General features: G+C 48.3%; 1 protein-coding gene across 1 annotated transcript in view; it reads right to left on the bottom strand.

Moving 5' to 3' along the window:
- Positions 1–731: 731 nt before the first annotated feature.
- Positions 732–13,993, bottom strand: part of EPHB1 (EPH receptor B1) — a 396,322-nt gene continuing 383,060 nt past the window's right edge. Inside the window, exons 14-17 of the mRNA XM_081798416.1 lie at positions 13,600–13,885; positions 7,108–7,301; positions 5,090–5,245; positions 732–1,584 (exon numbers count right to left, since the gene is read on the bottom strand). Of these exons, the coding sequence (XP_081654542.1) occupies positions 1,476–1,584; positions 5,090–5,245; positions 7,108–7,301; positions 13,600–13,885 (745 nt within the window). The 3' untranslated portion in view covers positions 732–1,475. The remainder of the gene's footprint in view (positions 1,585–5,089; positions 5,246–7,107; positions 7,302–13,599; positions 13,886–13,993) is intronic.

Raw genomic sequence — 13,993 nt, 5'->3', positions numbered from 1 at the left:
CCCATATGAGGGGAAGAAGGACAACTGTTAAGGATTCTCCTGTAACTCGGGGATGGACCCACTAGGGTCTGAGAACACACACTCTGACACCATTCTATGTAAACCCAGACATGCTTCTGCTCATTTTAATTAGACAGATAAAATTAGCAAGGAGATTAAGAGAAAAGGAGAAATTAAAAATATTTAAATGTTAAGTGGAATTTACAAAAGCAAATTGAACAATGAGGTACAAGAAGGAATGCAGAGAAACACAGACACATTTGAAACATTCCTCGGATGCCACACGGCTTAAGCCAGTCCACAGATCAGGTAAGAAGAATTCTCCCTTGCCATCTCTTGAATTGCAGATTCCAGGGATGTGGAAGAACATTCTCCAAGAAACACTTTCCTTCTCCTTCTCTTCAGATGTTACCAAGAATAATTAATCAGTCAGTATCATTCTAGAATGGCCCACACTGCCTCCAATTCAAACCACTCACCTGTTTCCTGTCTGAATTTGCAAGCTCCTGAGAGTTTTTTCCCACTTTCATTTTATTTTTCTCCCTGCCCTCTCTCCCCATTGAGCCCATAGGCCAACTGGGCCAACTGGGCCAACTGGGCCAACCAGAACACCAAACCAACAACACGTTCCAGCCCCTTTGGATTTTCCGGGGGCAGAGACACAAATTCCCGGTTCTTCTTTCTTGTTTGCATCTGTTACGAAGAAGCACAGTCATTTTAGAACACAGACATACATGTGTGTGCTCCTGCACACGGAAACAGGTTTTTCTTTTTTTTTTTTTTTTTTCCAATTTGTGGTTTCTTTTTCCTTTTTGCAGAAAATGCAAACAAAAGAAAAACAAGGTTTTCAATTGAAGGTACATCTCTTCTTCAATATGAAGACATTAATTGAATTGGTTGGATCCCCCATGCAGTGGTCAGCAAAGTCCTTTGGCAACTGACAGAACGACATCTGGAGACTCAGGAGCTGGGGTTTGTTTGAAGGAACTTCCCTACACGAGTCATGAGCAAAGGGAAATGGATGTGGGAGAAGGAGAGGGCTCGTGGGGAGGAATACAAAAGGAGAAAAGAAAAGAATGTCATTGGTGAGGAAGAAAATGGAAAACTACCTGTTTCTTCCCTCTACCTCCTTCCCTTTCTTCCTGTGGATGGGTGACTCCAGTGCCCCGAGGGTGGGAGCCGAGCTTACTCTTGGTTCCCCCGATGCATACCGTTTTGTCTTCACTTCTGTTGAACATCACCTTTTCGTATTTTTATGATCATAGATTTGGTTTCCCACAGCATCTGAAACATGCTCTGTCACTGAGAAATGAAGGTTGCCTATTAAGAACAGGTCCAGTTTCTTCTTCACTGATGTAATGCATTTCTCAGCCGAGAAGCCAATCTTTCCAGAACGTTCCACAGTGGTCAACCTCTGATTCCCTCTTGAGACTGGTCCTTTTCCTTCCTCTCCTCCCCCCAGAAAATGAGAGTTCTCACGCCACTGCCGTTGGTGACTGACTCATCTGGACCCTCATAGAATGAATGCTGTTCAGGATCTTCTTCTGATGACCTGCCAAGGTGACCCCTATTCTCAGGAGGTCTCTAGGGGGGAGAAAGCCACACAAAAAAAGGCACTTTAGTGTTAGGGCAGCTTTTCACGGATCAAAACTCATCACAGAAGGCAAGCTCTTGATATAGCTGGGTAGACAAATAAAAGTGTTTAAAATCCAAGACTCAAGTTTATCCAAGTCTTTGGCAAGCGCCTACCTAGATATTTTTTTGCTCAATCTCACTTGCTTCATGCAGTGGCCTTAGTCCCCAATGGCCCCTCCAACTTAGACAGTCCTGGAAGTGTTGTGTCTTGTTCTTCACCTATGGGTTCTGAAGCAGCCCCTTCCTTGTGTCCCTGACCCTAGGTGGACTGGAACTTTCCTCTGTGTTGTTTTTTTATACACTCCAAGCACACACTATATGGGGCTTTAGTTATGCTGTGGAGCTTTCTGCCTAAATTAGTGATCACCCACTGAGATTGAAAAGATGTGGGGTTTGCTGGGTTTTCTGATGTTTTTTCCCCTGAGTTTCCATTTTCTGCCTCTGTTTGAATTTTAATGTCATGAATTTTTAAGAAGGGTGATCTCAAAATAACTTTCAAATATCTGCCCAAGCAGGAATTCAAGTAATATGTTTAGAATAAGGGTTTGAGTTGGGTTCATCTTTAAGCTGTGAGTCTTAATGATCAAGTTCATGGCTTATATTTAATTTGGGGGAGACCCATGCATCTTTTCCTAGTTAATAATAATAATATATAGCATTGCTTGAGTACTTCTCATGTGCCATATACTATCTCATTTATACCTAATGAAGCATTTCATGAATTTTGACAAACCACTCAAAGTAAATAATAATAATTTAACAGTAATTGTTTCTTGTGTGCATCCTGTAGGCAGGTAATAGGCTAAGTGCTTTGCTTGCACTACTCCATTAACCTCTCACCACAAACCAATGAGATGGGTACTATTATTATTTGCTCATTTATGGACAAAGCAAGTAGGGCTCAGAGAAGTTAAGTAACATGCTCAAGATCACAAAACAGATAACTGGTGGTGGAGCTGGGTTCGAACTCAAGACTACCTGGTTCTTAGCCACCCTTGTAGGGCTGCTCTCAGACCTCTTCTAAGGTCCTGACTCTATCCCCCTTCAAATGCCCCTGTCCCTAGCATAGCAGATGACTCCCCACGAGGAGGCTCCTGTGCTCCCCTCAACCCTTCTTTTCAGCTGGTGGCCAACCCCCTCATGGCTGCAGCTGGCTCAGATTGTCAAATTGTCCGTGTCTTTTCAGCCAACACTTCTGAGAGGCATGCTTGAATTTCAAATTCACAAATTGTCCTGCAATCTATTTTATTTCGTTGCTCATGTTCTTTTTCCATCTTTTATCTCTCAAGAAACAAACTAAATTGGGGGCGCCTGGGTGGCTCAGTTGGTTGGGCGACTGCCTTCGGCTCAGGTCATGATCCTGGAGTCCCGGGATCGAGTCCCGCATCGGGCTCCCTGCTCAGCAGGGGGTCTGCTTCTCTCTCTGACCCTCCTCTCTCTCATGCTCTCTCTCTGTCTCTCTCAATAAAAAAAAAAAAAAAAAAGAAACAAACTAAATTGTTCCAATAGTGTGTGGACATTTTTTTACTTTGAACTAAATCCCTTAATTTTTCCTTTTCCAGACTGAGGAAATCACTCCATTTGATTCCTTCAGTCGTGGGGGATGGGGGGGGGTGACGGCCATATCACAGCGGGGAAGCAGGAGCAGCCCCACCAGCATGAGCACCCACTTCGGCCCCTGAATCCAGGCTCTCCAATCGTCTAGGGCATCCACGTCAGCGCTGCAAGATGGGGAACCTGATTTTCCACTGGTAAGTGCTGCTGCTTCTTTTTGTGTGTGTGTTTGTTTTTGGTGATGCCTGACAATAATTCATAGTGGCAGGGACTGCCTTTTTTAGGCATCAACAGAAAAATGAAGCCACATTTAAAAAATGAATTCTGATGTTTCACGGATCCTAGGCTAGATGCACATTCAAGCCATCTCCCTGGAGAAAGTGGAGGTTCCATCATTTCTGGCAAGAATCAACCTCAGAGAGGTACAGCGGGACTCCGGGAAGACTGACCGCAAAGCAGTAGTCTGGGACAGAAGCTGTTTCTCTGGGGTTCAGATGCTGGGTCTGGATGGGACCACCCCTCTCCCCAGGGACCCAGCAACTGGCCCACCGCAGGAGGAAATCCCAGCACCTAGCACGGTGACCGAGACATAACAGGTGATCTGTAAGTGTTTGCCTGGAGGACTGACCGATCCTCTAACCTGGGAAACGTGTGTCACAGGCCACCAACCCCCATATTGTCCATACACGTTGTGGGCCAGGTGGCCGGTGAGGTCCTCTCTAGCTGGGTGTGTGTACTCAAAATTCGACCCTTGCCAACTTCAGTCCAGTGGTTCCCAGCCTTGGCTGCACCTGAGAATCACATGGGGAGTTTTAAACATCCCGATGCCCAGGTCTCAGCTCCTACCAATTAAACCAGAAGATCTAGGAGTGGAAGTCAGTCATCGGTATTTTTTTAAAGATTCCTAGATCACTCCAGGGTGTCACAAAGTATGGGCATGCTGTGCCCCCAGGGCGGACTGGTAGGAGGAGATGGAAGTGGCCTTCAGGAAAGAAGGCTTTAGCCCCCACTTTACCACTCGTGAGCACTGAAGCTTCCGGCACTAACTCACCTCCTTTTTGAATCTGCTGAATGGAAGGGACAAAACTAGATAATTATTTCCCAAACTACCGTGCAGCAAAACCCTACCCCTCCAAAATACGGATCCACGGCATTTAAGAATTTTCAGTGGGTTTTTCTTTCAGGATTTCTCGTGGCCTTTACAATGCTAATATGTGTAGCAAATCTCCAAAAGGGTGATAAAGTGTGCAGTATTTCCCAAATTTATTTGACCGGGGGACACGTTTTCCAAGGAGAACCTATTAACATTTCCCAGAACGGGTGCTGCTCAGAACATTCTTGGGGAAATGATGGACTAATGGATGTTTAAGACCCTTTCTGGCTCTCATCGTATTTGAATAATTTTAGTTTTCGTATTCCTCCATCCTCCTGTGGGAGTTGCAGACTGGTAAATAATTGGCGGGGGATGGAAAAGTCTGCTTACTCAGCAGCACTATCTAAGTACGGACCCAAGCCCCCCCACGTCTGGGATTGTTGCTCAGTCAGTGCAGCACCTCTGCTATGTTGCTTAAAGTGCTGGCTGCCTGTGTTCTTTCCATCGGGATGCTCTTTTTGATGGGTTAAGTTTAAAAACTTACGTGGAGGAGAGACTCTTGATGATTAGGCAAATGACATATGGCTGCAACTTGGAAGAGCGCTCATTTGGGGCCAGGATGAATCTCAGCCTTGCCACCCGACCCTTCCACCTTTCCATGGCACTTCCCCACCAGGCCTGGTTCTATACAGAAGTGGAGCTCTGGGGGTGAGGCCAGAGATCGAGACTGGTACCATGAGCCACAGCACGGAAGGACCCTGATCCTTCCCACCCACAGGCGGCAAGGAGGCTGTTCCCCTCACTTACTCTGATGTCATCTGGGTGACCAGCTGGAGGGAGGTGAAGCCGGCGGTGAGGAAGCTGTCCCTATACTGGACCATTTTGATGGCACTGAGCCAGTCATCCACGGTGGTAAAGGCCGTGAAGTCTGGAATGGAGCGGTCTAGCAGGGGCTGGGAAGGCCTGTGAGAGAGAGAGAGAGAGAGAGGAGCAGGTGAGCCCACAGCTGCTGAGGTGTGTGGACAGAGCCACACTCTGGGTGGACAGCAGACTTCACGCAGGATGAAGATTCCTTCCTGACAGGATGCGGATTACACGGGAGCCCTGCCCTGACCCTTCTTTCCATAAAGAATTCTGGAGGCGAGGTGGCCAGTACCCCTGCCTATGGGCTCTGTCACACATCACCCGGCCCAGACAGGGAGACTGATGCAGCATGCAGTCTGGAGGGAAGAGAAGGCCCGTATCTCCTCGGTAAACTGGAATCGAAGAGCTTCACCATCCAAAGATACGGTTCTTTTAAAAATATATAAAGTTCACTATAACCTTCCCAAATCTATTGGTAACATTTTTTTTTCCTGGTTCTATCCTCAGCTAATTGAAATAAATGAAAAAGATCAGCCCTCCACTGACCTTCTCTGGCACATTCTCAAAGCAGACACCTTGCTACCCAACCCACAAAGTGGGGTGCCACCTTGACATATCCCTCAACCCTCAACACCCATGCCCAGTCTTTCACCAAGAATTAAAGATTTGACCTCCAAAATCTCTTAAATTCATCCACCTCTTTCTGCACCATTACTCTGACTTAAGACCCTATCTTCTCTGTCATTATTGCTGCAATATTCTCCTGCCTGTCTTCTTCAAGCATGTTCCTTCCCCTCGACACAAGGTCCACACTCTACCCTGGTGTTCTTTGAAAAATGCAGGTGTATCATGTGCATAAAACCCCAATTCATGTCAAACCCTTCAATGGGTGCTCGCTGCTCTGAAAATCAAGCCCAGAAGTCTTAGCTGGGCCTATAGGCTCTGAGCGTCTGGCCCTTGCCCACCTTGCCTGCCTCACCCCTGACCCAGTCCCCTCACAGACTGGACTCTGAACACACTGGCCCTGTCCTTCCCACCCTCGAGGCTCTGCATATGCTGTTCCTAGGCCTGGAACACCGGTCCTTCTCCTCCTATCCTCCTTTCCTTCAGTTCATGCATTCTCTCCCTTCAGCGCTCAACTGGAAAGAACACTCATCAGGGATGCATCCCTGATACCAGGTAAGGTATGTATCCATGTTCTCCAGCACCACACACCTCCCTGCCATAATAGCAATCAAGGTCTCAAGTTTGCATTTCTTTGGGTGATCATCTGGGTTTGCCCCTCCTAAATGATTCTAAGTTCCATGAAGGCCAGAATCATGTCTATCTCGTTCATTCTATACTGTCAGCAATGGGCACAGTGCTTAGCATAAGTACCCAATAAACTTTGGTTGAAAAGATCAATTAGTCAGTCAGCTAATACTGCAATGTAGAGAGTAATGTACAGCTGACAGTTGCTGACAGGAGCCCAAAGTTGTTCTGTGCATTTGCTCATAACAAATCCAATGGCTTTGTATGTCTGTGTCCCACAGCAATCAGGGCTTTTACCTGCTAATAGGTGGGTCAAGGTTCCAAGTCTGCAGCTCTACCTGGTGTGGTTAACATAAAGGGTGCCTTCTGGAAACAAGATCTCCCAGAGGTGGGGCTCATTACCACGCCCATCACATACACTCAATTATTACAGAGCCCAGCGTCCAGCCTATCTGAAGCCAGCAGAAGGTGGAGACCCAGACGGGTATCTTGGTATCTGTCCATAGCCCATGCTGGAAGTGGGGAATATTTTAGAGAGGTGGAAAAGAAAAAGGAAAGGAGAAATCTTGGCGTTTCTTCCATTAGTGGATAAGCTTAGCCACCTCACTCTTGCTGTCAATAGATCAAAAGGCTAGCAGCCTTGCTATTGGGCCTGCCCATGGCTATGAGACCACCCACACCTAGGAAGCACCGTGTTCCACAAGACTCACACGGCGGTGATGGTTGCCACAGTCTTGAGACTTGCCGGGTTCCGGATCATCTTGTCCAGGGTGTTGACAATCTCTGCAAAGCGGGGCCGGCTGTTACGGTCCTTCTGCCAACAGTCCAGCATGAGCTGGTGTAGGGAAGCTGGACAGTCCATGGGCGGGGGTAGCCGGTAGTCCTGCTCAATGGCATTGATGACCTGCAGTGACGCACATGGGAACAGTTATGATGGGGTGAAGGGACACCGGCCAGTCATTCACAGATTAGCCCCTGAGGATGGAGCCTCCCTGACTCAGGCGCTCTAGGTCTGTGCTCATATTCGGATCACCATAATGGGTTGTATATGTCCTTGGCCTTTTCCCCTTAGACTGTGGGCTCCTCGAAAGTAGGGACCATGTCTTACTGTCCCTTCGTGTCCCCAGCACCTGCAGCAAGGCCTGACACACCCTGAATCTCTGTCAGTGTTTACTGAAGGGTGAGCTGGGAAATGGCTTGAGCTTCTCCTCTTTTTAAGAGGACATTGGGCCCCCTTCTGCCTTGTTGGCAGCTGGTGGCACTGGGGTCTATGGAGCAAAGGCATGCGGGAAACCTAGTGAGTTTGTTAGTTCTAAAGGATACCCACCAAAGCCTGTGGTGGCCTAGTCCTTACACTGCTAAGAGAGGGAAGGAATCAGCATTTAATAGAGAGCCTACTGCGTGTCAAGGCCCCTCTAGATGCTTCCCGTGCACTGTTTGCCTTCATCTTCATCCTGCAGCAACATGAACTGTGTTGTAGATAATTTGGCTACACAAACTGGTTAAGTACAATGACAATGGTCAAAATAACAAGGTGAGCTAAAATGAATCTATCCAATCAGGTTTTGGGAATTTGCGCATACTCCAGGGGAGAATTTTGTTAAGATTTCCGGATCTTTAAGTACTTTTGCCTGCTTTTCATATGTTGTAAGAGTTTTTTTTTTTTTACTCTTTAATTCTTAATTTCCAATTCATTTAAATCAATTATGCCTCCTCTGTGCTTTTCGTCATCACGAAAATAATTGTAAACGACCCAGTGCTAAACATGTGAATTTATTGTGGTACCCTCCTACCACAATGGAAGGCCTGGAATACAATGAGCCCCTTGAAGTGATGTTGCAAAAATGTACCTATTGAAATGGAAATGTACTCACATTGTAATATTAGGTAAAAGAGCAAGCTTCATAACTGCAGGTATAGTATAATCTTGCTTTTGTATAAAACAAAAATCAAAACAAAACAAATAACAGTAATTATACCCATGCATACAATAGACCTTGGAAAGATGTATACCATGGTGTTAATGATGGTTGCCTCTGGGCAGGCAGACACATGAGTGCACTTTATGTTTCTCTTTTTGCTTGTTTGTGTTTTTATTTTCTATAATAATTATACATTGATTTTATATTAAAATAAACAGCTCAAGCACCTTAAACAACAAAGGAAATCATTTGGAGTTCAGGGATTTTCAGGTGTTTTCGCTTCTACTTTAAAAAATGTCAGATTCATTTCAACTGATTATTCTTTTTTTTTTTTTTACCTTGTAGATCTGTCAGAAATTGAATCTTTTCAATCAGTCTATATTTTTACAAATTCTATGCCCATTATATAGGACATGAAGTGGGGCATGAAATAATATGACCTGAAGTCATTAGAGATAATCAAGGTGTATTATCCCTTGTATTCTAGGTGGTGGAAAAACAAACAAGCATACAAACCATACCAATATTAGAACTCTACACAAACCGGTGACTGGGAACTTTTGAATAATATGTTGCACCACTGACAAATTTTTACCTCTGCCAAACTCTTGTCAATCAAATTATCTGCTCTTCTCTTAAGAGGGCATTACAGCCCATCTTCCCCAAGAGGAAGCAGAAGCACACAGTGGAGTAACCTGCCTGAGGACCCACATCTAGGAAACTGCGATTGAGAAGACAGTGCAGGCATGTCTGATTTTAAGTTTGGAATACCCTGAAGCCCACTTTCCCTAGGCCCCTGTGGGGCTGCATTGTAATCTCAGCCTGGACAACAGTCCTGGGAGCTGTTTGATGTCTTCGTGGCAGCAAACAGGGGTATGGAGCTAAACCAAGTCATCCATGAAGAAGAGTGGCCGGGCATCCTTCCCATCAACCTGGCTCATAAATTGGCACCCTTTTCCAGCTCCTTCTAGGCAGCCAGACTGAGGGGCCCCGTCACAGAGTCCCTACTCATTGTGGAAGCAAGTGGGATTATCCACTGAATGGCTCTTTTTGGGTTCCTTAAGGACAAGCTAGGTAGGACTGGCAGGAGGGGCTGGTGTCGGTACTCAACTTCTAATGGGGTTATGGGCCCCCAAAGTCTTCCAGTGCAGGGCAGCTCATGTTCCCCTAAACTGCTGGCATCTCCACTCAAATTATTTGATGCCAGAGCCCAAAACAGTACATACTCCTACTGGCAGGTTTCTCTCCCATCTGCCTATAACAGGAAGGAGCAATGGAGTCAGGGCCCTTCAGCAGGGGCACAGCTCCACGGTGTGACCCAGTGACCCACGCACTCCTGGGCAGAGTACCACGAGCCTGGGGGACGCGCGCATGCACTGATCTTCTGTCTGTGAGCTCTGGATCAAATGCAACTTAGCTACACTTCCCTTGTCTCCTCTGTATGCCACCTCATTGGACATGTTGAAGACTGTCCTGGCATTTGCTTTTGTATTTCCTCTGTTTGTTTGGTAGACTGTCTTTCTTTTTAAGAGGACATCAGAACCACTGATCCCTCCTCCCTGCAGGTCAGCCAGGAGGCAGACCCACATACGGTGCTGGTGACAGTATGGAACTGTAGCTAGGGGCAAAGACACTGGAGGCCCAGGTTCAAATCCAAGTTTCGCTTCTTATTTGCTCCAGAACCTTGGGAGAGTCACTTGACTTCTGGAAATTGCACAGATGGGGTTATTAAAAAGATTACATGACACAGTGAGGTGATGTTGAGCACCACACACATGAACAGTAGAAGGCATCTCTTCATCATATGGAGGCTGTCGTTCCTACCACATCTACTACAGTAGATGTCTCTGCAAAGGGGGTGTCTATTCTACTGCTGGTCACTTGGAGGCCTAGGAAGACAGTGTTTGAGAAGCACCAAGCACATAGTGGGGGGTTAATTAATGCCAGATTCCTATCTCTCAAAACCTTCCAGGATAGAGGATAGCCATGCTTGTGTTTACAAAATGGGACTTTATGCCATTTGCTATTTCTTCTAGATAATTTTGTTGTTATTACTTGGGTTGCTATTCTGGAAGCATTGAGGCCTCTTGCACACTGAAAAAAAAAAAAAGCCTTTACCCTCCACTCCAAAGAAAAAATTACCTAAGTCATTAATTGATTTATCTGCTTAAGTCTTTCACTGAAGTGCTGTGCCTTTGGAGAACTTTACTCTTTTTAAGGATCTGGGTGTTTTCCAAATTTTCTGAGTATATAACTTACAATCAAATTAAAACATTATTATTTCAAAAAAAATAACTGTGGTCCTCTAGTGGGGTTTGGGGATCATTCTCCATCACGCCTGCCTTGCTAGCAGGTGTGGAAAACAGGGAGGAGACACGGAGAAGCACCTTCCATCTGGCCATCCGATGGCTCTAAACCCCAGTGACAACCACGTTTGAATTGTATGGAAAGATACGGCCCAAGCTTGGGCCTTCTGAGCAGACTTGAAAATCGGAGTGAGTCCTGGGTCCCTTTCCTTGGTAACAGGATGGGATAAATGGCTGTTGAAAACACTGGCGATTAGAACGAGATCAGATGGTATCTCCAGAGAGAAGCGAGAGCCAGGTTGTGACCACGTGAGGCGACTGTCACCCAAGCAGAGCAGGCTGCTGGCTCACTTGGAATGGACTGCAGCAACTCTCTTGGCCTCTGAAGGCCAGCACAGGCCAGTGCCCCGGGTCCTAGGGGACCAGGGCAGGGAGGGGGAGGGGCCGCCTTTGTTCCCTTGGACCCGGAGAAGGCTGGGGTTGGCTGGGGCACGGGGCAGGTGGTCTGACCCCAGTGCCTCGGCGGAAGTGACTGGAGCTTCTCTGGAGAGGAGCGGGGCCCCGCCCCAGGCCCTCCAGTCCTCAGTGGGCTGCCGGTGGCCCCCAGACACATCTTTCCCAATAGTGAGTCTGGCAGCACCTGCCGCACCTTCCACAGGGGAGAGTGAAGTGGAGAAGCTCAGAGTCGTGGAGGAACCAGGGCAAGAGGGGGTTAAGTTGAGCTCTGATGTTTCAGTAAAACCGCAGCTCCTCTCCACAGACACTGCCACTCTCATTATCTCTGTCAATCAGATCCAAGCAGCAGAACTTCCCAGTTCTCTCTCTGGCTGACAAACTCTCTGTACATGTTCAAAGACCTTCCTGGGCTCCAGAAGCCCAATTACCAGCACTCCGACTTGCCTCTGCAATTCCCTTTCTTAAAGCTTTTCAATTGTCATCTGTAGAATCCGTTACTGCCACCACCTCCGTGGTTTCTGACGAGTGGGGTTGCAGCCTGGACCGCCCCAACCCCTCCTGGCTCTCTCCCAGGCCGGGCCTCTTCCCAGGGGGCGGAAGCCACCCCCACCTTCCACCGGGAGCAGAACTGCACTCGGGGCAATGCTTAGGGGCTTCGTGTGGGAGAAATAAGACAAAATTGGAATAAACTGCTGCTTTGCACATGTTATGCTTCCCTTTGAGACCCAGCTCAAGCGTCGAATATCTGGAAAGCCTTCCTTACCTCCCCCTCCCAAATGGTCCCACGGCCGGGTGTATGCGCCGCTGGACTGTGGACAGCCCGGAACAGAAGCGGCGAGCACAATGGCTAGCGGCGATGAGTGTTTGCTGAATGAATGATTTGGGAATTCTGGAAGTCTGGTATTGGAAATTCCATTTGTTTTCAGCCTAGGTGAATTCCTTCACTGAGATCTTGAATGTCAAATCTCTCCTGTCAGACAGTTTCATAATCCATTCTATGTGTGCTGAATTGTTCTTAATAGGATTAAAGTCTCAGGAAAGGGCCTCCATGTTTCTGGATCCCATTTATGACTCCTCTAGCTGACAGTCTGGATGCAACCCAGGGCGGGGGGTGGGAGGGGGGAGTTGATTTCGTGAACGCAGCCTCGGCATCCATTCTGACACTTTTGGCTTTGACATGCTCCAGGGGCGGAAGCACGGCGTGGGTAATCATAGATGATAGGGGACCCAGACGCCTCACATGACCATGGGACCTGGTTAATGGTGCAGACATTTCACCTGCCCTGGGCTGACGCCGCTGCACCCATGGGAGCAGGGTGCACTACCACAGCGGGAGCCCGGCCCCTCCCCACACTCCCATTGGGAAAGCTTTCCTGAGCTCCAGACCACCACCTTTCCCAATCTTCTGGGCACCTGCCTTGGCTCTAGACCTCGGGCTGGATAGAGGGCTCACTGAGGCCAGATTTCTCAAGTTAACCGTAGCTTAGAGCCACCCAAGCATGGAGGTGGGTATGGTGCAGCTGGTTGCCCAGTGGAGCAGATCTGGACTGGGGATGGCCCTGCCTCTTCTTGCCACTAGGTTGGGAAATGTAATAACTGCCCCCAAGGAGATGGGCAGAGTGAGCGGAACAGAGGAATGCGGGCTTTGCAATCTTCTCAGCTCCAGGGGGAGGGCATGTATTGAAAATACAAAAGTAGAATGGTCCAGGGGAACAGCCCAGGATCAAAGGCGGTGTGGAAATCCAGACACGACTTTCATTTGGGGCCTTAACAAAGCAAATCATCCTCAAAAGTCTCCCTCACCTTTTAGTGGTTATGAAGCAAAGGGTCCCATCTGGAACACCTCTGCTTAAAGCATCTCAGACAGCCCTTCTCCTTCCTTGCCCGCCTCTGTCCTTGGAGGGCAGCCTGGAGGGGTGCGGATCACCTCCACTCAGACAGGGTCCCACTCCTGTGGGCCATCTGAATGTGACCAGCTTTGGGAAGCCTGCTCAGCTCCTTCGCTGATAGGTGACAGAGGCCCCCAAAGAGTAGATTCTCAGGAAAGAAGGGCCCTTTACGATTCCTCTCTTTAAAGCTGAGAGGCGTGAGCTACATAGAAGCCACAACGGGCTCAAGGCAGGATATCTGTCAGGGCAGACAACACCGCTCCCCACTCTGTCCTGCACAGCGGGACAACACACAGGCTGTGCGCTCTGAAGCAGGGCTGAATCTCCTGCTTTATTTGGGCCTGCTCTAGTTCATGGCCCACAGCCATTCAGCACCAGCCCCGGGGCTCCTGGGTTGGCCCAGGCACTTTTACGGGCTCTCAGGAGTATTGGGATTATCGCATTTCCATGCTGGACTCTTTGACTAGCTCAAACACTGGTGCCAAGGGGGTCCTTGTACCCCCTGCCCAGACACCTCAAGTTCAGGTTGTAAGGCCCTGAGCTGACACCAGACAGGAGGGGCTGGCCTGCCACTGCCTGTGGGAACACTTGGCTGGGGTTTGTGGTGACCAGGGACTGCTGACACTCACGTCTTGGTTGGACATATCCCAGTAGGGTCTCTCTCCAAATGACATGACTTCCCACATGACAATCCCGTAGCTCCAGACATCGCTGGCAGACGTGAACTTGCGGTAGGCAATGGCCTCTGGAGCTGTCCATCTCACGGGGATCTTCCCTCCCTGGAAGACAGAGAAGCTGGTCAGCCCGACTGTCAGGTTTCTAGTTGAAGGCAGGAGAAAATGAACTCGGCATGCACGTCCCTTCCACTCCTCCGCCCTCAATGCTCGTGAACGAGGGCAGCCAGGATAGCCCTTGCTGCACGGCAAGCCTCCATTACGCACCCGCGGACAGGGGCTCGAGGAGGATCTGTGTGGTCCGTGCTGCCCTCACACCATATGTGGGCACACCACCCGTGAGGCAACG

The sequence above is a fragment of the Leptonychotes weddellii genome, chromosome 1 (genome assembly GCF_054177405.1).
Source record: "Leptonychotes weddellii isolate Sample4059 chromosome 1, ASM5417740v2, whole genome shotgun sequence".
Taxonomy (NCBI): Eukaryota; Metazoa; Chordata; class Mammalia; order Carnivora; family Phocidae; genus Leptonychotes; species Leptonychotes weddellii.
The sequence above is the reverse complement of the archived record's forward strand: the minus strand, read 5'-3'. Positions and strand labels throughout refer to the sequence as shown.